The sequence below is a fragment of the Choristoneura fumiferana genome, chromosome 12, assembly GCF_025370935.1.
Source record: "Choristoneura fumiferana chromosome 12, NRCan_CFum_1, whole genome shotgun sequence".
Taxonomy (NCBI): Eukaryota; Metazoa; Arthropoda; class Insecta; order Lepidoptera; family Tortricidae; genus Choristoneura; species Choristoneura fumiferana.
Genome location: NC_133483.1, coordinates 22,704,692 through 22,727,671, shown reverse-complemented (window position 1 = coordinate 22,727,671; position 22,980 = coordinate 22,704,692). Strand labels below are relative to the sequence as shown.

Here is a 22,980-nt window from a genome sequence, read left to right as displayed (position 1 = left end):
CGTCCTGACCTGACCCGTGTCGTGTTGGTCGCAGGCTGCACCTGAAGGAGGAGGCGGCGGACTACCTGCAGCCGGACACCATCCGCGCGCTGGTCAAGAAGTACTCGCAGTTCATCAACTTCCCCATCTACCTGTGGGCCGCGCGCACCGAGACCGTCCACGAGCCCGTCGAGAAGGACGCCGGGGGGGACGCCGCCGACGAAGACGACGACGCGCAGGTACAATGAGCACTGGCTGATCGGTGACGTAGGGCCAAGTAGAAGAGTTTTCCATTTGGCTCGATCTTGCGCGGTTTCTTCCAGCTCGTCCCAGTCGAGACCGATTGAGTCAGTTTCCTTCTCAGCTCTTCTTGGGTCCATCATCCGACCGTTTCATCGTAAAGTAATAGTAGATTATTGTCATGGCCTGGAAGTAGCCAATTGCTGGCTGAGTATGAATATTAAACGGACGAGCTTGCGAGTCCGTTTAACTAATACGAAGCCAGCAATTGCTATTCCAGCCGAGACTAATATAAAGCTTTTCTCAAAAATGTTGAATAATTCTGAAATAGACTGAACTTTTTCTAAAATATATCATAACATTTACTTTATTCAATTATTTTTCTTATGCTTTCCCGCCTTTTTTCATTAAAAATAAACTGCAGCTGTATTTTTCTACCGAAAACACCACAAGCTGTTTCAGACCCAATAAAAAAAGTCCGAAGTTCCAACAAAATATCTGATACCGTCCATTAGATTTGGCTGTATACGACTTGTGCCAACATTTCCATGGCCTTTTTAACTTTTAAAAAAAGTTGTGACTGATTGCAGGCGCGCAAATTTATTATTGTCGAGCTAGCGCGCCTGCAATCTTTTTAACTTTTTAATTTTTCGCTGACCATAAACTATGAAAAGTGTTATAGATGCTACTCGCAGCGCAGACGCGCTCTCGATAAGTTTCGCATTTGTAGATATTGAGGATCTTTATATTTTTTGCACGGGCGGTACGCTCTTCATGTCGCGCATGTTCGCAGGTGGAGGACGCGGCGGAAGAGAAGCCGGAGACCAAGAAGACCCGAGAAGACCGTGTGGGACTGGGAGCTCATGAACGACAACAAGCCCATCTGGACGCGCAAGCCCAGCGCGGTGGCCGACGACGAGTACGTCACCTTCTACAAGTCGCTCACCAAGGACACGTCGCCGCCGCTCGCCAGGTCTGTCATGTTCACCGATCTACTCTACACATTCCTACTGCTACTGCTAGTGCCACTGACACTAAACCCCTTCTGCACCAAACAATTTGTGAGCCAGTTGCACTCGTGTTCGATCAATATATCCGTTAACCCAATCAGGTATTATACCCTCGTGCTACTCTAGCGCCACTCTGGAGTCATTTGGAACTAACCCTGTTTATAGTAGGGGAGCCCAAGAGGGGATTTTACGTTTTACTCGAGCGCGTCAGAGAACCATATAGGGAGAATCCTTGCACCCCTGTAAATAATAAATAAAAATAAAAAATAAATATCACGGAACAATTCACACCATTGACCTAGTCCCAAAGTAAGCTTAGCAAAGCTTTGTAATGTAACCCTTAATATAAGGGCGTGCGTCGAGGGTAGCCGATCAGATTAAAAAAAAAACAACCCTTATAAAAACTCGAGCGCGTCAGATTAAGACAAAGTAAACGGAGAAAAGTGTACATTTCAATAATCAGACGATTTGAACGTGACATAAAGAAAAGCAGTAACAAACCATCAATAAAACCTGGAGCGTACAACTGTGTATTTTCCACTCCGCGCCTCTCATTCCTTCTCAAATATTTTTCTATATCTTACTCTCTCGCACCGTCTCCACATTAGTACAGTCAACGTCATAAATAAGTGATCATTTTTGTATCTTTTCGCTTTCAGGCGTTACACAATTTCATATGGCTTTTAAACATGAAAGTTACAAGGAACAAAAGTGATCACTTATTTATGTCGACGTTAACTGTACCATCTGCCGCCATGATGCCATCTCATTTGATCACAAAACGTGTTCGTTCTTGATATATATCATTTTATATTTCATATTATCTACTAGTCTATGCTTTTGTTTCCTTGGTTACGTTATGATGTTTGTGTCATCTGCCAAATAATAAATTAATATTTTCAAGACGAGATTATAAATTGAACACTGGCGACTAAATTAACCATTTGACGTGGTAAAAGCCCACTACGCCGGGAAGTGCTGCGCGGCACGCTCACAAGGATACAAAATATCATTTTTTAAGTCTTAATAAATCATAGCTCTTAAGTTTTCACGGGACAATTCAATTTTCATCAGCGACTCGACGACTTCAAAAAACAATTGAAACCGAACCATCACTTTCTTTTTCTATGTGGTCAGTGTGTTAAGATAATGAAACTTTAGAGATTATAAAAAGGTATAATATGTGCCAAATTAAGTTTCTAAGTTTTGGATTCCCGAAACTTCCGTGTAGCCCTCGTACAATCAACAGATTCACGAGATAACGAGGAAATTGACCAAATGGAAAACGAACGCAGTGACGATGAAGATGAACTTTCTTTCAACATTATTTCTTTGTAATTATTTTTATATAAGACATTTCATAGATATTTGTTATGTATTTTAATTCCATCATGTAATTGTCGACATTTATTAACAAACTTAGCGTTTTAAGACCTAGATTTGATTGACCTGCATTGTTATTTTGGATATTATTACAATATTCTTTGAATTATTTATTCAATGAACAATTTGTACTTTATAAAGTACATTCGGCCGTTATTCTTAGTGTTAATTGTTTCTTTATAAAGTACGCGCGGACTTAGGAGGTTAAGACGACTAGGACATCAAGCTGAACCTTCTGTATAAAAATCTGACTTGCTTGACTTGACTTCAAGGTCACGATTTTTTTTACATTTTCAAAAATCGGTCATGACTTTTAATCGCGTCTAAATCGTCAGTCATTTGAATAGGACATTTTTTGGGTTCACTTAACATTACGGCTACCCCCACCAACCAACCCGTCAGATCTCGGTTATCATTAAGACGTCGGGTGTACACTATGATTTAGAGATGGGACGAACGAATATTCGCCGAATGTTCAGTCAAACTTTTACCGAACCGAATATTCGGCATAATTGATTCCTAAGTAGAAACTAAAAATATGATTCATTCTTTGTTGAAATGTTGCAATTTAACATGCGACTCTTGATTAAAATAAAAAACTTGCTTAATTTCTTGCAATAAAGATCGATTGATTATATTAACTTATTATTTTATTATAAATATCACTGTAGATTAATTTCAAAACACATACTACTTATATTTTGTTTCTAATTAATAACCGACTTTTTTATCTGCTGGTATTGGAAATGAAGCTACCGTGCCAGCGAAAACATAAACCCTCACTGTATCAACTCCAGAGCCATGTATGCTCAATACAGTGAAAAGTTCGAATACCGCATTGCCGAACATTCGGTGATTTAGCCGAATATTCGGTAAACCCTGCCAAATAATAATATTGTTAAAGTGATGTGTCTCCCCCCCCCCAGGGCTCACTTCGTGGCGGAGGGCGAGGTGTCGTTCCGCGCGCTGCTGTTCGTGCCGCGCGTGCAGCCCGCGGACTCCTTCAACCGCTACGGCACCAAGACGGACCACATCAAGCTGTTCGTGCGGCGCGTGTTCATCACGGACGAGTTCAACGACCTCATGCCCAACTACCTGGCCTTCATCCAGGGGCTGGTCGACTCGGACGACCTGCCGCTCAACGTGTCGCGCGAGACCCTTCAGCAGCACAGCTCGTCAAGGTCATCAAGAAGAAGCTCGTCCGCAAGGCGCTAGACATGCTCAAGAAGATACCCGACGACGAGTACGAACACTTCTGGAAGGAGTACTCCACCAAGTGAGCGTCCCATTGGCCCCAGGCCCACGGCCCCAGGGCACACGCTAGCTGACGACGGTGCAGGTCGGATCGCGCGCTCCGTGCGCACCGCGTCAGCTAGAGTAGGCCCTCGCTGGTTGAAGTCTTTAACTTGTACGCAGTGAACACACGGTTGCCCATCGTGCTGGCTGTCGTCGACCGCTGCCGCGCTGGTTTATTTTTTTATGTTTATCACAAATATTTTGCGAGGCAGCAGTAATCGGCACCGCACCATGGGCCATGGACTCGTGCGCTGCGTGAACAGTAATTGGCTATTGCGCGACGCGCGACGTGCAGTCGTATTGGTATTGGAGTAACGTTGGTGGTCGTGTCGTGTGTGCAGCATCAAGCTGGGCGTGATGGAGGACCCGTCCAACCGCGCGCGGCTGGCCAAGCTGCTGCGGTTCCACTCGTCGCGCGGCGCCGCCATGACCTTCCTGGCGGACTACGTGGCGCGCATGAAGCCCGGACAGAACCACATCTACTACATAGCCGGCGCCAGCCGCGCTGAGGTAACGATCACCGAGCCTCTATCGTTTGACAACACCCCGGCGACTCCTTTCTAGGGGCTGAGCTCACTGAGAAGGCTCTATAAAGCCTGAGATGCTATAACTTTTTAAGAGGATTAGTCTTTTTAAGCTCAGTTTAGTTTCTAGGCTCGATCTTTTTGAGCTCGAAATTTTGTTTACTACCTGGAATTTATAAATAATGTGAAATCTCATCGGGATAGAATCATACCTACTTTCCTCTTAAATTTATTCTTTTGTTTCTAGTGAGTCTCAGAGAATCGAACTTTCGACATTTTTAAATAAGACTCAGTCTTTCGCCATAGTTTTCGGTCACAGTTAAGCCTGATAGGTCTCAAAATTGAGATTCTGATATACGGCTAAGCTCGAAGGCTACATAGCTTTTTAGTCTCGCAGGAGTTCCGGAACGGAGCGAGCCATCAAAAATGTTTTAAAAGTAGAATATTTTGAAACATTGGTGTCACTCTCGATACCTGGCAGTGGCGTCTGGCGTCTGGCGTCAGGAGCGTCGTCCGTCATGCGTCATGCCACGTGTAGGTGTAGGTGTAGGTGTAAGCTAACGGCGATGCGTGTGTGTGTGTGTGTGCAGGTGGAGCGGTCGCCGTTCGCGGAGCGGCTGGTGCGGTCGGGCCACGAGGTGCTCTATCTGACGGAGGCCGTCGACGAGTACTGCCTCGGCGCGCTGCCCGAGTACGACGGCAAGAAGTTCCAGAACGTGGCCAAGGAGATCTTCGACCTGGACGAGAGCGACCAGCAGAAGGAGCGCATGGAGCAGTACAAGGCGCAGTACGAGCCGCTGCTGAGCTGGCTGCAGGACAAGCTCGGCGCGCACATCACGCGCGCCCAGGTGTCGCGGCGGCTGGCGCGCCCGCCCCGCCGCGCTCGTGGCCACCGTGTTCGGCTGGACCGGCAACATGGAGCGCCTCGCCCTGTCCAACGCGCACCAGAAGGCCGACGACGCGCAGCGCCAGCACCACCTGTCCCAGAAGAAGATGCTCGAGGTGAACCCGCGCCACCCGCTGGTGCGCGAGCTGCTGCGGCGCGTGACCGACGCGCCCGACGACCCCGCCGCGCTGCGCGCCGCCACCGCGCTCTACCGCACGGCGGCGCTGCGCTCCGGCTTCATGCTGCAGGAGGGGCAGGCCGTCGAGTTCGCAGAGTCCGTCGAGCGCATGCTGTTCGCAGAGATGGGTCTGCCGGCCGACAGCGCCGACACCATCGACGACGACCTGGAACAGGACGCGCCCGCCGCCGAGGACGACGCCGAGGACGTGCCCGCCGAGGACCACGACGAGCTGTAGGTGAACAGTCAAGAGGAGCGTGTCGCATTTGTACCGTGTAGATTATTGTGTCGCTCGTGTCGGATCGAGCCCGACCGCGTGTTGCGACCGGCCGAACCGTGTCTGTGCGTGTCTGTGTGTATGAGTGTGTGTCGTGAGGCTGCGCGTGAGTCGCCGGGCGGCCGGAGCGATTGTTTTTATTATATTTGATAACGAGTCCCGGCGTTTACTGTAAATAAACTATATTTATAAATATTTAGTGTTCATTCCTCCCTCTTTCCTTTGCTATAAATATGTAATTTTTTTCTTCAACAACGAATTCCCATCATGTAACTGTATTCAGGACGACTAGGATATCAAGCTGAATCGTCTGTTTAAATCTGGGAAATGTAATACGAGATATATGAATGTATTATATATCCTACTAATATTATAAATGTGAAAGTTTGTGAGTGAGTGAGTGAGTGAGTATGTTTGTTACTTTTTCGCGCTTAAACGGCTGGACGGATTTGGATGAAATTTAGCGGAAAGTTAGTTTATAACCTGGATTAAAACATAGGATACTTTTTATCCCGATATTCCCACGGGATAGGGATAAATTCTCGAAATAACAACCGCTAGTTTTAGAGTCATGAAATTTGGTATGTAGGTAATTGGATGTCTGAAATAACACATAGGCAATTTTTTGACTCGATATTCCCACGGGATACCTAGGGATAAAATCTTGAAATAACGACCGCTGGGCTTAGAGCCATGAAATTTAGTGTGTAGGTAGCTGAACCTCTGAAATAACACATAGGCTACTATTTATTCCGATATTCCCACGGGATAGGGATAAAATCTCGAAATCATAACCGCTGGGCTTAGAGTCATGAAATTTGGTATGTAGGTAACTGAACATCTGGAATAACACTTAAGCGACTTTTTGACCCGATATTCCTACGGGATAACTAGGGATAAAATCTCGAAATAACAACCACTGGGCTTAGAGCCATGAAATTTGGTATGTAGGTAGCTGGACCTCTGGAATAACACATAGGCTACTATTTATTCCGATATTCCCACGGGGGGATAAAATCTCGAAATAATAACCGCTGGGCTTAAGAGTCATGAAATTTGGTACGTAGGTAACTGGACATCTGGAATAACACTTAAATGACTTTTTGACCCGATATAACTAGGGATAAAATCTCGAATAAACAACCACTGGGCTTAGAGCCATGAATTTGGTATGTAGGTAGCTGGACCTCTGGAATAACACATAGGCTACTTTTTATTCCGATATTCCCACGGGATAGGGATAAAATCTCGAAACAACAACCGCTGGGCTTAGAGGCATGAAATTTGGTATGTAGGTAGCCGGACGTCTGGAATAACACATACGCTACTTTTTATCCCGATATTTCCACGGGACAGTTTTGTAACTAAGGACCCCATACATCCGTGTATTATTGTTATTATTATTTTGTAATTTATTCTTTATGTGTATACTTACTGTAGTTTTTAAGTATTTTATTTGTACTTATTTTATTTTTCAAAATGACTTTCTGCCAAGCTTCTTGCGGCGCATTCTTCTTGGCAATGATGGTCTTTCCGAAAGTGCTGGTATTTAAAAAAATGACGTGTAAAAGTGCCCATTGCGGCTATTTACTGAATAAATTATATGAATTTGAATTTGGATAGGGAAAAATTTTGAAATTTTAGCACTGGGTTTAGAGTCTTGAATTTGGTACAGTTATTCACAACACAACCTCAATGAAGACCACGATATAAATTTTGGAAATTTCCAGGGGAATTTTGTAAAATCCCGAAAATTTCAATTGCAATTACCAGACCGAATAGTTTACGCGTGCGAAGCCGCGGGTAAAAGCTAGTTGTTCATAATATATACGCTCACTTTATACTTGTTTAGTATAACGTTCACTGGATATAATGAACGACAAGTATCATTTAAAAAAAAAATTTTTTTTTAGGTATAACTATAAAAGCGTGTAATGTTCATAACACCTAAGAAAAAACTTATAATTCATTAAAACCTGATGCAAGCAAACAATCAAGCAAGCCATTATTTTTTTCCGCTGTTACAAAAAAAAACCTGACGTCAAAGAAAGCCGCCACATAATTTAACATTCACACATTATATATTATGAGTGATATACCTAATGTAATGTATGTATGTTACAAGAAATGAGTCCATATAAATCTTGTACAAATTAAAGTTTTATAAAATAACTGTAAAATTGGATGCCCAAAATGAGAGATCGGTTGGATTTTTTGACTTTTACTTCGAAGCGTGCAATGGAACACTGACAAACAAACGATACTAGCGCCACCACATTTTGTGTTTTATTTTGTAACTAATGAGGTGCATGAATGTTAACGGGCATCGATCATTTTTATTAATTAGCAAGCTATCTAGTTCAGCAGATGAACTATAGATGGCGCTGTATCGAACAATGACGTTATGTAATAAGCGTTATACGTTAAAAAATATACTTTTTTGTTATAGCTAACGTTCATTATATCTTCTGAACGGTATTAATATGAAATTAGATATTTTGTAGTTATATCTCGTGGGACGCACCCAAAAATCTGACGCGCTCGAGTATAAAGGTCACGATTTTTTTTTACATTTTTTAAAATCGGTTATGACTTTTGGTCGGGTCCAAATCGATTCATTCATTCGAGTCATTTCAAAAGGATTTTTTTTGGGTTCACTTAACATTACCTGTGAGTATCATACGCTCGAATAACTTTTTTTTCCCCTCCTTACGGCCACCCTTACCAACCAACCCGTCAGATTAATACCTCTCGGTTTCTGCACCTCGTCATCTCGTGATTGTGTTGATTGCAACTCTTGAATTTTTTGTAAGTTGTCTGTTAGGCCATACACAATTCCTGAACAAGTAAATAGCACAGAACTCGAAACAAATGTCTACCACAAATCTGTCTATTCACTTATCTAAAAATCCGTATACATTTCCTAAGGGTTGTTTTTTTTTTTATAATCTGGTCGGCTACCTTCAACGCACGCCCCTATATTAAGGGTTCATATATGGTGGGGGCACTTTACAGGGTGCAAGGATTCTCCCTATATGGTTATCTGACGCGCTCGAGTAAAACGCACAAAATCCCCTCTTGGCCTCCCCTAATATTAAACATTTGAGAAATGAAGCGAAATTGTAGATTTGATGATAAGATAAATAAAAAAATGTCTCTGCTGTTCTGTTTGGTTATTTATAGTATGTAATATGGATAGGCAGGGCAGGTTATAATCAAACAAGAAAATATAAAACAAATTATATACTCATTAATTCACAAAAATAGTTTACTACAGAATCTGTATGCAAGCCCAATAACAAAATGAAGACTAATTCAGAATAGACAGAGAAAGAATCATATAAGTACATAATATATTTATTTATCTATGAATTCAAAAAACAAAAAAAAAACATATTCTTATACCTATTCCTAAAAGTACAAATTGTCATACAAAATGTTTTAGGTATCATATTATTATTTTAATACGCATTTTTATTTATTTACACAGAACAAAAAAAAACAAGAGGAAACTAGTATTCCAAGGCGTCGTCAACGAATTCACTAAATTCATGATTAAAATGGAATTGGTTTGTTGGTGTTTACTGTTTAGCTTGTTAAGCAGATTAGAGTCGTTCCAAGGCGTATCAAGTGTGCTGACCAATATAAATAAAAAAAAAACATCAGAATCATAACAAAATAGAAAATAATAATAATAATGATGTAACAATTACTCTGATACAAGTTTTACAACTTTATTACACAAGTAATGTTCAGTTTGTTTAGCATTTTGCTATCAATTTTATACTTTTAGTAGGCACAGATTAACATGCCTTTGTTAATTTGTTCATATTATAAGAGCATGATTAAAAGTTCAGGGGGCAAAGCACATTTCATTAGCCTTTGGCTCTCCAGCTCTGCTAAAATACAATGCAAGAGCAATTTGTATCATCAAATGGGTTTAGAAATCAATGAAAAGGGTTTAGCAGGCTAAGGAAGGACATGTGGCCCTGTGAAGAAAAGGTGAATTGGTAAATGTCAATTGTTTGTCGCATCATAACTAGTAATCACTCCAACTTTCATCCCTCTATCTTGAACTGTCACAGAGATAATGTATTTTCTTAACATTTTTTTCAAACTCGTTTTTCTCCTAATCCATAGCAGCTAAAGCATCGAAACAGAATCGCAGCTACGTAGTTTGAGTGGGAGTATACCTTACAATTTTATTAATATTTTATACGTGAAAAATAGAAGGAAAAAAATTACAATTTATTTTTCGACAGCTTTATTTAACAAGTTTCTTTGAAGGTAGAACTATGAAAAAAATCATATAAATTGTAAATTTTGCAAGTGGTAGGACCTTGTGCAAGGTCCGCCCGGATAACTACCACCATCTTGCTCGCTAATCCTGCCGTGCTTGCACTGTTGTGTTTCGGCGTGGAGAGTAATACAGCCGGTGAAATTACTGGCACTTGAGGTATCCCATCTTAGGCCTCTAAGTTGGCAACGCATCTGCAATCCCGCTGGTGTTGCAGGTGTCTATGGGCGGTGGTGATCTCTTACCATCAGGAGACCCACTTGCTCGCTTGTCGAATAAAAAAAAATAGTACCTATAGCTACTACCATACAAAAAAATAATTGATTATAATTGGTATACCATACCATTTTCTTACACTGTGACCATACTGAAAAAAAAAAAAAAACTAACGAAAGTATTCAAGTATCAAGAGTCTAGCCTTCTGAAGGTTCGCTTTTTAAGTTTCATGTTCGTTGCCTAGCAACAAAGAGTGTATTATTCTGAATTTGACGTATGGCTGTCACAAAAGGCTACTGAACTGCTTCTGTGTTGGAATACTTTCGTCAGTTTTTTTTATTTTTTTCAGTATGTTGCACCAATTATAATCATTTGATTTTTCGTATGGTAGTAGCTAGTACTATTTGCAATTTATATTATTTTTTTCATAGTTGTACATTAATAAAACTTGTTTAATAAAGCTGTCAAAAAACAAGTTGTCATTTTTTTCTTTCTATTTTTCTCGTTTAAAATATTAATAAAATTGTAAGGTATATATACTCCCACTCAAACTACGTAGGTGAGATTCTGTTTCGATGCTTTAGCTGTGCCCTTAGTGTAATTTTTCGGTTACAAAATACGTCTCGATCGCGTTCGCGTTAAAATCTCAATTTATATGGAAACACGAAGAGCGCCTCTAGCAGAACGTTAGCGATGTTCGTGTTTCCATACAAATTGAGATTTTAACGCGTACGCGATCGTGACGTATTTTGTAACCAAAAACTTACACAAAGAGCACTACTATGGATTAGGAGAAAAACGAGTTTGAAACAAATGTTAAGAAAATACATTTTTTACATTATCTCTGTGACAGTTCAAAATAGAGGGCTGAGAGTTGGAGTGATTACTAGTTATGAGGCGACAAACAATTGACATTTACCAATTCACCTTTTCTTCACAGGGGTCACATGTCCTTCCTTAGCCTGCTAAACCCTTTATAAGACTTCGGTCACTAGTAGTACTAATACTCAAGTGTTTAATACTGTTTGTGATGCTTAATCATTCTGTTACCTACTGACACTGTTTGCTAAACTAAGCAAGACGAAATTAATAGAAAAATATTAGGAGATAAAAATTAAACCTACCTATACATTTACAGGATGTTATGTAACAAGCCGCTGAGAGGAGGCACTAGTCTGCTAAAAAAAAATTAACTAAGGCCTGGCGGCCACTATCGGCACGACATGGCGAGGAATCCTTCGGCATACTTACGCGTGGACGCACACTGACGGCATAATTGCCGATGAGTTCTCAGCAGGCCCCTCTTCCCCGCTGGCCACACTGGGCACGTGCCCAGAGCCCCGCGCGCGACGTCTTAGGGCCCCTAGTCCCTACTCCACTCTCGCCTGAAAGTCAGGCTTATACAGAATGCAGCATGTTGTGCCCAGAGGGCCTCTAATATGTGAAAGCTGGCCCTGGTTCTCAGGCATGCCGAGGAGTTCTCAGTGATGGTGAGGTCAGCTTGGTAATGCCAAGGAGTTCTCAGGGATGCTGAGGTCAGCTTGGTAATGCCGAGAAGTTCTCAGTGATGGTGAGGTCAGCTTGGTAATGCCAAGGAGTTCTCAGGGATGCTGAGGTCAGCTTGGTAATGCCGAGGAGTTCTCAGGGATGCTGAGGTCAGCTTGGTAATGCCGAGAAGTTCTCAGTGATGGTGAGGTCAGCTTGGTAATGCCAAGGAGTTCTCAGGGATGCTGAGGTCAGCTTGGTAATGCCAAGGAGTTCTCAGGGATGCTGAGGTCTACTCAGGAACGCACCGCATTAGCCTGGTCCCTAGCTTAAATTTAGAATGGTTGTAATGTTGCAAGCGAACAGTCGTATTCACAATGGATTGGGACCTAGTGTTCATTGCTATTCTTGCTGATGACGAAGAAAAACTAACAGCCGGAAAGGCTTTATTTCTAAAAAGATTTTGGGTGAATCAACGGCGCGGCGTGCGTGACCCTAAGGTTGCCGAAACTACAGGTAGCCGAGAGTTGCGTCCTTAGGTATGACTTGCGCTACCGAAGACTTCCCAGCTATGCCTTACGTTACCGACAGTCGTGCCCTGTCATGCCGTGCCGATAGTGGGCGCCGGGCCTAATAGTAGTTTTAAAATGAGTAAAAAGTGAGTCGTCGCTCCAGGATATTCAGATCAATTAGAACTCCTCGCTCTACACACAAAACACGAAGACCGAGCCCGTTCTCTCAAAGAGCGAAGCGCCTCTCGCGATTCACGGATAATGAAGTCGCCTCATCGCATATCACCCTGTAAATATTTGAAAACACTAGCTAATATTTAGCTACGGATCACGCACAGCACAGATCAGTCAGACGGGCAGCAGCGGCTGTGCGGCGGGCGCGCGCAGCTTGGCCCGCTGGTAGAGCAGCACGGCGCCGGCCGCCAGCGCCATGCCGGCCACGTTCAGCGGCGGCGCCGGGTTGCGCAGCGCCAGCAGCGACCCGCCCACCACCAGCACGCGCTTGCCGCACGACAGCACCGCGTACGACAGCGGCGTCACGCGCGCCAGCACGCTGAACGCGGCCGCCGCCGCCGCCGCCGCCAGCAGCGCGTCCAGCGCCAGCAGCGCCGCCGCTCGCGCCGGCACCCCGTCCCGCGCCAGCGCCGCGCCGTCGCGCCACGCCCACACCGGCAGGAACAGCGCCGCCGCCAGCGCCGACAGCGCGCGCAGCGCCCGCAGCGGCGACCAGCCCGCGCCCGCCAGCAGCCGCGACGAGTACAGGTGCTGCAGCGCCAGCAGCGCCGCCGCCGCCAGCGCCGCCGCCAGCCCGCCCCAGTGGAACTGCAGCTCCGTCGCCGACGCCAGCGCCACGCCCAGCGCCACCAGCACCAGCGCCGGCGCCACGCCCGCCGCCTGCCGCTCGCCGAACAGCGCCCACGCCAGCCCCGCCGTCCACAGCGGCGTCGTCGCCTTCACTGGAACACCACCCGCCGCCGCCGCCCGACCGACCGTTATACCATACTAAAATAGAACAAGTATGCACACTCCGACCCTTTAGGACACTTAACTGCCTACTCCGGCGCAGACGCTTAGGGTTGTCGTATTTTATTTAGATTAATTAATTACCTACCGGCAAATAATTTTAGTATGAAAGTTAACCTAAAATAGTCTAATATCTGTGTCTAGAGAAACAAGATTGTTTGCTGCTCTATTATTATTATTATTATACTAAATTTTAAAATATTATTTAAGAATTTACCGGCGCGCACACATTTAAGCCTACGGTGCGGCAGCTGCGGTGTACTTTTGTTCGTAATGAACCTATTTGTTCTATTTTACTATGGTTATACCACCCTCCACCGATACATACGAGAGACTATGCTTGCTAATGAATATCATGTGCCAGATACATGTCAGACTGCCAGAGCCGAAGTGGGCGCTCACCGGTGTGCGCGTAGGAGACGGGCACCGTCCAGAGCGAGAGCTGCGAGCAGAGCGCCGTGAGGAACTTGGCGCCGGCGAGCGCAGCAGCGCAGCGCGCGCAGCGGCGGCGCGGCGCGCGCGGGCGGCGCCCTCTCGCGCGACAGCGACAGCAGCAGCGAGCACAGCAGCGCCGCGCCCACCAGCTGCGCCAGCGCCAGCGTGCCCGGCCACGGGAACTCCTGCAGCAGCAGCTTGCCCACCACGTTGCCCAGCGCGCTGCAGCCGAACCACAGCGCGCACAGCGCCGCCAGCGCGCCGGAGCGCGCCCAGCCGCGCATCGCGCCCGACTACCGACCGACACCGAGACCGCTCATGTCGCCGCCTCGAAACCCGAGATCGGTTTTATTAATTTTCTTTTAATGTGGTCGTAACCCGATTTCCCTAGCCTGGCTTACGAAATACATCTCATCTCATCTGACTGACGACTCTCCAGCTGAAATTGAAATGTGTCACTTTACTGTCACTGTCGGGATGACGTTTTCGGGACGTTCGAGTCATGGTTTTAAGAGTAGCTCCGCGTTCGAATCGGCCGTAGGTTGACCTCAGAATTATTCCGAGACAAACATACCTACCTTCATATTTTCAATAATTAATTACGCACATCGCATACATTCAATCAAATTGCTGGAATGGAAGAGATCTCGTGAAAAAACTATTGAATTGAATAATAAATATATTGTCTAGTAAGTTTTGTTCAATAATGTCGACCTGATGAGGTCGACGGTCGAATGAATGAACACGGCGAAGCGTTTTTTTTTTTATTATCATGTGATTGATGAATCTGTGGTAATTTTAGTTCGACAGCTAAAAAAGCAAGAGAAAGTTTGTTACTTCGTTTAACGTTTTAATGAATTTATTATTTACTGATTTATTTAAAGATAATTTGGTAGGGAACATAATCACCACGGAGCACGATAGTGGGTGGAGTTTATTTACATAAAATATTGATTATCGAACAATAGATCGAGTGAGTCGTGAAGTGGTGTCGCGTGGGAGTGTTTATTAGAGGTCAAGACGTCGCGTCAGGGTTCCCTGGGCGCGGGGCGGATGCTGCACGCGAGCGACAGGTGAGCTCTGAGCGAGGCGCTGCCGCCCGCTGCGTCCACGACGCGGTGTCGTCCGCAGTCTTCCTAGTTGCACCTTCGTCTCAAGACTGACACACCGGCGCCCTTTTTGAAATTGAAGTCCCGTCCTCATAATCATAATTTGAACTTGCAGAAAGTTTTATACAGAAATCAGTTGAGGCAGGTCGTGGAGGCCGAGTGATGGCCGAGAGGCAACTGTGATGACATCATCACATCACGATCCAGACCTCCCAGGCCTACAGGCTGTGGCCGTAATATAATATGTATTGTTTATGACTGGGCAGGACAATGGAAAACGCCTTTTCCCTGAGACATACAGTGTTCTTATTACAGGTCTATGTCTCATGTCATGAAGAATTCATTGCATACTCATCATAATGTTAAAGTATGCTTACATTACAGCTATTGTGCTTCAATTAGTTGGAATAGTGTAGTGTCGTTCTTCACTGACTACCTTTTGATGCTTGCACGGTACTTTACTTAAGTATCCATCAGTGGCATGGAGTGTACATTGCCATTGCCATTAGGTACCTTAAAGTGGGGGAAGCATGTGTTAGGTAAATGTGTGTGTATGGATACCTTTATTGTTAAATATAGAAATGAAAACAATTGACCACATAATACATGGTATGTCTACAAATGCAACACCTCGCAGTTAGTGTACACACACTGTCAACTTGCATCACTGACATTCATGAGTGGGCAACAGTATTGGCAACTATGTTGCTCTGATATAGTGATAAATTTTTACCATAAATCATAATCATACTTACATTAAGATTGGTTTTTGGAGTTTTTATTTCAACTCCAAATTTTATGAGGCTGGCATAGTCACATTTAGTGTACAAAGCCTAGTTAAAAATGTAAGATACTAAAAAAAACTCCAAATTTTGTTACTTTTACGGTCATTCCATAAAATTCATATCTTTTTTTTTTTCCTCAACATTCGATGCTGCGTGCTATACCGCAACACCACCTCTGCACAGGTGTACAGACAGACACAAATTTCTCCTAAGCACCACATATCTCAGCTTGTTTGTTTCTTATTTAGTCACTTAAGCGGTGACACTAGCGACATCTATGCTTTAGCCCTCAACGAGAAACTTTCAGCACCCCATCGGAACTGACTGCTCACCCGGACAAAAAAAAAAAATTTGATTGCTTAATAGCGACATCTCTTACCAAATACTAAATTTGAAGTCGATCCCACTACTGGAAGTGGATCATAAATTACATTGAAATATTTAAAGCAAACAAATGAATAACCAAGGTTAAAAATATTAAAAACGTAAAAAATAACAACTAACATACTACTCAAATCTCAATCGCTTTCACTGATTCTTTCTTCAAATGAAAATGAATGAATGATGTTCAAGAAAAGATCTGACTGAATGTGATATTGATAGCGAGCATCAGCATGTTCATGTTAGACAATACGGACTTCTGGTATGGTCTGGTAACGTTTGGGAAATGGGTCCATATTGGCTCGCAAACTTATTAAAAATCCGAATGTAATGTTTGTCAGAATTATTGTTTGTCATCTCTTTTTTTTTCTATTTTTTTTCTTGAGGCTAGGCAGCCTCATTGAAAGACTCATAACTCTTTTTTCTCTGAATTCAATAATTGTTCAGAATTGTTATAAAACAAACCTAACCTAACCTATAGTTTTCTATAGGATAACCATTTAAAAATTTCAGAAAAATTTAAGGTTTAAGTGGTTTTTTTTTATCACAAACGATGATTCGGACAAAAATCACGGTATGACTAGCGAAGAGTATGCGAACTTTGGCGCTCCCTTGGGAAATAAATGCATTTTTTTATACTATTCAAAAGAATATAAGGGCCACTCGCATTTTTAATTTAATTGGATGAAAAGTACTTGTACTGTGTTATGTTGCATTCAATAAAACCATTTTTAGACCAGGAATGTCATAAAGAATTATATTTATTTGTCTTCGTTTCACCCATAAAATTCATGTGGCCCTTATTTTCTTTTGAGCAGTATACATTTTAGGAAACTGCCCCACCATTACCTTTACCGTATACCGTACGCGTTAAAAACATGACGCACGAGGCTCGCGATCGCGTTTGCATTTACGGTGCGTCAGCGTATTTTTAGGCAGTGCTTGGTTTTGATTAATATGATGGAAAAAGTCTTTCAGGCGTCAATATTATAATCTTTAGATTGTCATTGCGCCTGCTGACTGCTGATTGAGCGACGACAGTGCAAGCAAGCGCCGGCGCGGCCGCTCTGCTCGCGTGGGCCGGCCGTCCACGTCCGCGTCCGCGTCGTAATCTTATCGCCACTATCATTATCTCCCGCTAACAAGTATTAGTGAAATTATCGAGCCGATAGCAGAATCTATTACATTTATTATTGGTAGCGCCCCGCGGCGTTCGGCTCGCGCTCCGCTCACGCTCGCTCGCTTCCTGTCCGCAGATGACGGCGCGCGGAGCATGTGCGTATGGTACCACATCCTGAAAGCCGTGTGCGGAGCTTACTCGAAAAAGGTTTGTTCTATCTCATTCTAACATTCCCTTTCCGCTTACTTCTGTGTCTATAAAAATATTAAGTACTCCACAAATGAGGCCGTACCGGAGTATAAATTAACTTCCTGTGCAAGTTATTAAGATTGTCATGTTAATTCCTTTTTAATGATTTTTGTACTCATTTAAGCGCTCGATTGTTTTATGATGTGCGTTAAACTTAAACGCGTTAGGTTAGAGACGCACATGATTTACTGTCATTTTGTACAAATGGAAAATCATCCACTTGAATTGACTATTTTGAATTTGTACCAAAATGGCCATCCAAAGTAAATTTTGTCAATATATAATTGTGCTGAAATAGTTATTTGTGTCACAAGGGAGCAAAATAGTGTATTTACGGCGAGGGCGTACATTGAATCCAGAATGTAGCAAAGGATTCTACAATAGAATGGATTCTACAATAGGATGGATGGATTTGGATGAAATTTAGTAGGTATGTAGATAGCTGGACATCTGGAATAACATATAGGCTACTTTTAATCCCGATATTCTCACGGGATAGGGTTAAAATCTCGAAATAACAACTGTTGGGCTGAGTCACGAAATTAGACATTGTGGCTTTCAATGCAATGTCAATGAAAACCACGATGTAATTTTCGGGAATCCCCGTGGGAATTTTGTTTAATCCCGGAATTTCAATTCAACTGCTGTATTTAATGATTTACGCGTGGAAAGCCGCGGGTAAACTCTAGTTAACAATAAGTGAATGTTGTCTAAATCAAGTTATAACTGAATACGTAGGTAGATTTAAAGCAAATTATTCCCGGTGTACTTAACATAGGGATTTACAATGCGTCATATTACTCAGTGTATGTTAATACAAATGGTCGTTTTTTTTGGCGTAATACATCAATTAATACGTCAATTTTACCTCACGCAAAATTATAGAATGACTTACGGCTTTTGAATCGGAAATGTACAGGTTGATTCTCAACAGCTGGCACGAATAGTTTGAATGAGTGAATGAAAGTATTTGTGTTTTATGTATGAGTACTTATTTGAATATATTTCACACAAAATAAATATGAAATCGTCGTGCATCTGCTATTTTATTATCGTACAAAAGTTTCGTTCAATCCATTCGTGCTAGGTCTCCGTGTGACATCTCGGAGAAAGCCGGGCTCTCGCGTGATGCCGGCGTCGGTCGTGTTGCAGGAGGCGGCGGTCGGGGAGGCGGGGCAGGCGGGGCAGGCGGGGCAGGGGACAGGGGGGGCATGGTGAGATGGCGCGGCGGCGCGTGACGCGCAAGTGGGAGGTGTTCGCGGGGCGCAACCGGTTCTGGTGCGACGGGCGGCTGATGACGGCGCCGGCGCCGGGCGTGTTCGTGCTGACGCTGGCGCTGGTGGCGGGCACGGCGGCGCTGCACCTGGCGGTGGACGGGCCGTTCCTGGCGCGGCGCGTGTCGCCCGCGCTGCCGGCCGGCGGCGGCGCGCTGGCGGCGCTCGCGCTGGGCGCGCTGCTGCGCACGGCGCTCAGCGACCCGGGCATCCTGCCGCGCGCGGCGCCCGCGGAGGCGGCGCTGGCGCTGGCGCCCGGGAGGGGGACGCGGCCCGCCGCCGCCGCGCGCGCGCGAGGTGCTGGTGCGCGGCCGGCCCGTCAAGCTCAAGTACTGCTTCACGTGCAAGCTGTTCCGGCCGCCGCGCGCCTCGCACTGCTCGCTGTGCGACAACTGCGTGGAGCGGTTCGACCACCACTGCCCGTGGGTGGGCAACTGCGTGGGGCGCCGCAACTACCGGTCCTTCTACACGTTCGTGGTGTCGCTCGCCTTCCTCTGCGTGTGGGTGCTGGCGTGCGCGCTGGCGCGGCTGGCGCTGGAGGCGCGCGCGGCCGGGCTCGCCGCCGCCCTGCGCGCGCAGCCGCTCACGGCGCTGGCCGCCGCCGTCTGCTTCCTGGCCGTCTGGTCCGTGCTGGGGCTGGCCGGCTTCCACACGTACCTGGCCGCCACCGACCAGACCACCAACGAGGACATCAAGGGCTCGTTCAGCGGCCGCCGCGGCGCCGGCGACGCCGAGCGCGCCAACCCGTACTCGCGCGGCGGCGCCTGCGCCAACTGCTGGCACGTGCTGTGCGCGCCGCTGGCGCCCAGCCTCATCGACCGGCGCGGGCTGGTCGACCAAGACCTGCCGCTGCCGCCGGCGCTGCTCCAGGTGCTGCAGCAGCCCCGCGTCTCCTTCACGAGAGACGGTCAGTGCCGCTCGTACATTGTCCAACCTAGAGATGCATGCGCCTCTTCAGATTTCCAAATTTATATTTACGTGCGGCTCGCGGCGCCCTGAGCCCTGAGCCCTGAGAGCGGTGCTAGTATGTACGTACAGTAGGGTGGAGCGATTTTCTTAAATTAAATAGACTACCAAAACTACCAATATCACCAATTTTCGTTTATGTGACTCGTAACACGAAACTGTATGTATTGATACAATTTTTGATTCAAGTTGATGTCCCGCCACTTTCAATGTAAAACAAATTCATTTATTTTTGTTAAATTACGAAATTTTCATTCAAAAATCAAATCTTTGAGGTAAAGTACAGGGCTGAAACATGTCGAAAAAATAATATAAAAATATGATTGGTTTTTTGGAGTCTTTTTGTATTTTTTATTTCAACTCCAAATTTGTTACTTTTACGGGTATCCCGTGAAACCTGAGATATGTATGCATAGGAAAAATTCGTGTCTAGATTCCTGTCTAGCAGTGGTGTAGGGGTTATAGCACGCAGCACGGAATGCTGAGGACCTGGGTTCGATTCCCAGTGCTGGTCTCTTTTTCTGGTTTTTCTGTGCATCCATGTCTCAGTTTGTATTTTCGATATGGTTTCACGGGATACCCGTAAAAGTAACAAATTTGGAGTTGAAATAAAAAATACAAAAAGACTCCAAAAAAACAATCATAATTTGATTGCTTAGGAGCGACATATCTTGTCTGGGTGAGCGCTTGGTTCCGAAAGAGTGTGACGTCTGTCGACGCCACATAGACGTCGCTAGTGCTGCTGCTTAAGTAGCAAAGTAGAAATAAGCAACCTGAGATATGTATGCATAGGAAAAATTCGTGTCCTAGATTCCTGTCTAGCAGTGGTGTAGGGGTTATAGCACGCAGCACAGAATGCTGAGGACCTGGGTTCGATTACCAGTGCTAGTCTCTTTTTCTGGTTTTTCTGTGCATCCATATCTCAGTCTGTATTTTCAATATAGAAATACTTATGTAAGAAACTAGTCCATATGCAACTTTTAATACTACTTATTCGAGACTGATTAAATAAGTATTTTTTTCTCCATACATAAACGCTCCACCCTAATGTACAGCTGCCGCGTGTCGTGTCGTGTCAGTAGTCAGTCTGTTTCACGGGGACTGCGCTTTTCGAACGCGTGACAGTGAAATTGTTAAAGAAATTGGGCTCAAAATTCCTTCATTTTGGATATTTAACATTATGAACTGACCATGGGTGACCTTATCCCTTAAAATTGGATGCACGCAATACCCTTACTTTTTCTCTTGTTAAGAAGCAGAACGACCAGTCGGCCACTAGCTCTGATTGTAGTGTGCGAAACGTGAACTGTTGTTATAACATTGCAGGCTCGCTGGGCGGCAGCTGCACCAACCTGTTCGCCGGGGGCGCGGGGGCGGCGGCGGGGGGGCGGCGGGCGGCGCGGGGGACGCGCGACACGCGTACATGAACCACAGCCTGGACCTCGACCCCACGCCTCTACGCGGTCAGTACCACTACACCACCACACCACCACACCACCACACCAGACACCACACGCTCACCCCATTACCGTCTTGGTGGTGACCAGAGGTGTGCGAGGATGTTTTGCGGAAAATGTGCACAGCACAGCTCTAGTGGGAACAGTTGAGCGGAGCTACGAGTAGGATAGACAAAAGAAACGTCTCCATTGGTTCGTGACAAACACTTTGCTCGCACATCTCTGGTAGAAACGCAGCCTTAAAAACCGACGCAGGGCGACAGCTAAAATACATTGTTTTTTTTTTACTTGGACAATACTAAAAGGTCTTAAAAGACAGTATATACCGGGACAATGTCTTACGGACTCCCCACGTCACCAGGGGCCGTGCGCCGGGGGAGCCGCGCTAACTGATGTCTCTTCGCTGTTATTGCGTAGATATAATCTATTCGATTTCATGTCTATAGTTGCGTCGGTACTCGGTAGTGGTCGATCGAGCGCCGCGATGTAATGGAACTTGCGTAAAGTTGACAGAAAAATAAGCCAAAAATATTTTTTACACAATAAAAATCAACACCCGACTGCCCAAAAAACTTTATCATGCCAGCCTATTTATGTCCCACTGCTGGGCATACACAGGCCTCCTCTCACAATGAGAAAAAAATCGACGCCAATGTTCCTATAGTTCCTAAACACAGTTTTCGCTATTTCTTATAGTTTTTGACTTCTGCGTACTGATCCATTTGGATGGATCACCCTGTAGATGTACCGTAACCGTAACACTGTTGTATTGTTGTTGCAGAGGTGTGCATCGGCGGTGCGACGGTCGGCGTGGGGGCGGCGGGGGCGGGGTCGGGGCGGCGGGGGCGGGGGTCGGGGCGGTGGGGCGGGGGTCGGGGCGGCGGGGGCGGGGGTCGGGGCGCTGAGCGCGGCGCGGCGGCGGCTGCTGCACGACACGACCATGATCGACGCGGCGCTCGACCTGGACGAGCCCGAGCCGCCGCCGCTGCCCCCCGCGCCCCCCGCGCCCCCCGCGATGACGCACCCCGCGCCCCCCGCGCCGCTCTGACCGCGGCTGCGGCCCGAGACGTCTATTTATAGTCTTACAGATCATTTGTACAAATATATTATTTTGGTTGTAAGGATTTTGGACTCGCTTTATGAAGAGTGGTTAATAAATAATTACCTAAGTTGCTTATTGTTTCTTTTATTATTGCGATGTTCCCGCCGTCGCCGTCGGTGTCGAATAAACTTAAATGTTATAGTATAGCTATATAACTAGCGGACCCGGCAGATGTTGTCTTGACGAACAAACAGTACTACATTCAACATGACAGATAACATGCCGACAACAGCGCCACCTACCGGGTCCGATTGCATTTTCAAACCATCCAGGAACCTATTGAAGTATCCACACAACATTTCTTCCAAATCAGCCGTTTAGGAGGAGTTGGCGACAAACACGTGCAGAAGTCGTGTACAGAAAAACTATATACGAGTGTGGAAAAATAAGTCGCGGCCCTGGAAGGAAACTACCTTAAATCCTGAGTTGTTGGCTCATTTTACTTTAAAGGAGACATTTAAAAACAAACAAAACTGTTTTCAAAGATTTTACTAAAATTGCGCTTGCCTCGCCCGGGACTCGAACCAACTAAAATTAAAAAAACCAACTTGCTATTTTATTATACTAATCGATAGGATTATTATTCAGGATACAATTTCTCTAGAAACCAGCGGCGTCTTTAGCCCATGTAGCGCCCGTATGCAATTATTACTTTAGCGCCATCTAGGAAGCGCGCGGTCAAAATGGAACAGTTACAAAGTGCCGCGGCCGGCGCCCTAACACCCGCTGCGCCCGTGTGCAACGCTCACCCTGCACTATAGGTAAAGACGCCTCTGCTAACAAACATTTGACACAA

At 45.4% G+C, this 22,980-nt stretch overlaps 2 protein-coding genes, 1 long non-coding RNA gene and 1 pseudogene across 4 annotated transcripts; 3 read left to right on the top strand and 1 right to left on the bottom strand.

Annotated features, from left to right (window-relative positions):
• Positions 1 to 8: 8 nt before the first annotated feature.
• On the top strand, positions 9 to 5,968 carry LOC141433741 (endoplasmin-like; annotated as a pseudogene).
• A 3,071-nt stretch (positions 5,969 to 9,039) lies between these two features.
• On the bottom strand, positions 9,040 to 14,280 carry LOC141433608 (solute carrier family 35 member E1 homolog). The gene is given in 3 exon segments (XM_074095720.1): positions 9,040 to 13,239; positions 13,709 to 13,835; positions 13,837 to 14,280. Coding segments are annotated over 3 exon segments (924 nt in total). The 5' UTR covers positions 14,026 to 14,280; the 3' UTR covers positions 9,040 to 12,631.
• Positions 14,281 to 14,514: 234 nt separating this feature from the next.
• Positions 14,515 to 18,567, top strand: LOC141433609 (uncharacterized). Of its 2 annotated transcripts, none has more exons than XR_012451939.1 (3): positions 14,515 to 14,814; positions 17,273 to 17,343; positions 18,538 to 18,567. It is a non-coding gene; the product is annotated as an uncharacterized lncRNA (long non-coding RNA). The 2 variants fall into 2 exon arrangements; XR_012451940.1 differs by having other exon boundaries at positions 18,473 to 18,547.
• A 21-nt stretch (positions 18,568 to 18,588) lies between these two features.
• On the top strand, positions 18,589 to 22,259 carry LOC141433740 (palmitoyltransferase ZDHHC18-like). The gene is given in 4 exon segments (XM_074095833.1): positions 18,589 to 18,912; positions 18,914 to 19,566; positions 20,952 to 21,010; positions 21,945 to 22,259. Coding segments are annotated over 4 exon segments (1,206 nt in total). The 5' UTR covers positions 18,589 to 18,604; the 3' UTR covers positions 22,131 to 22,259.
• The last annotated feature ends 721 nt before the right edge of the window (positions 22,260 to 22,980 follow it).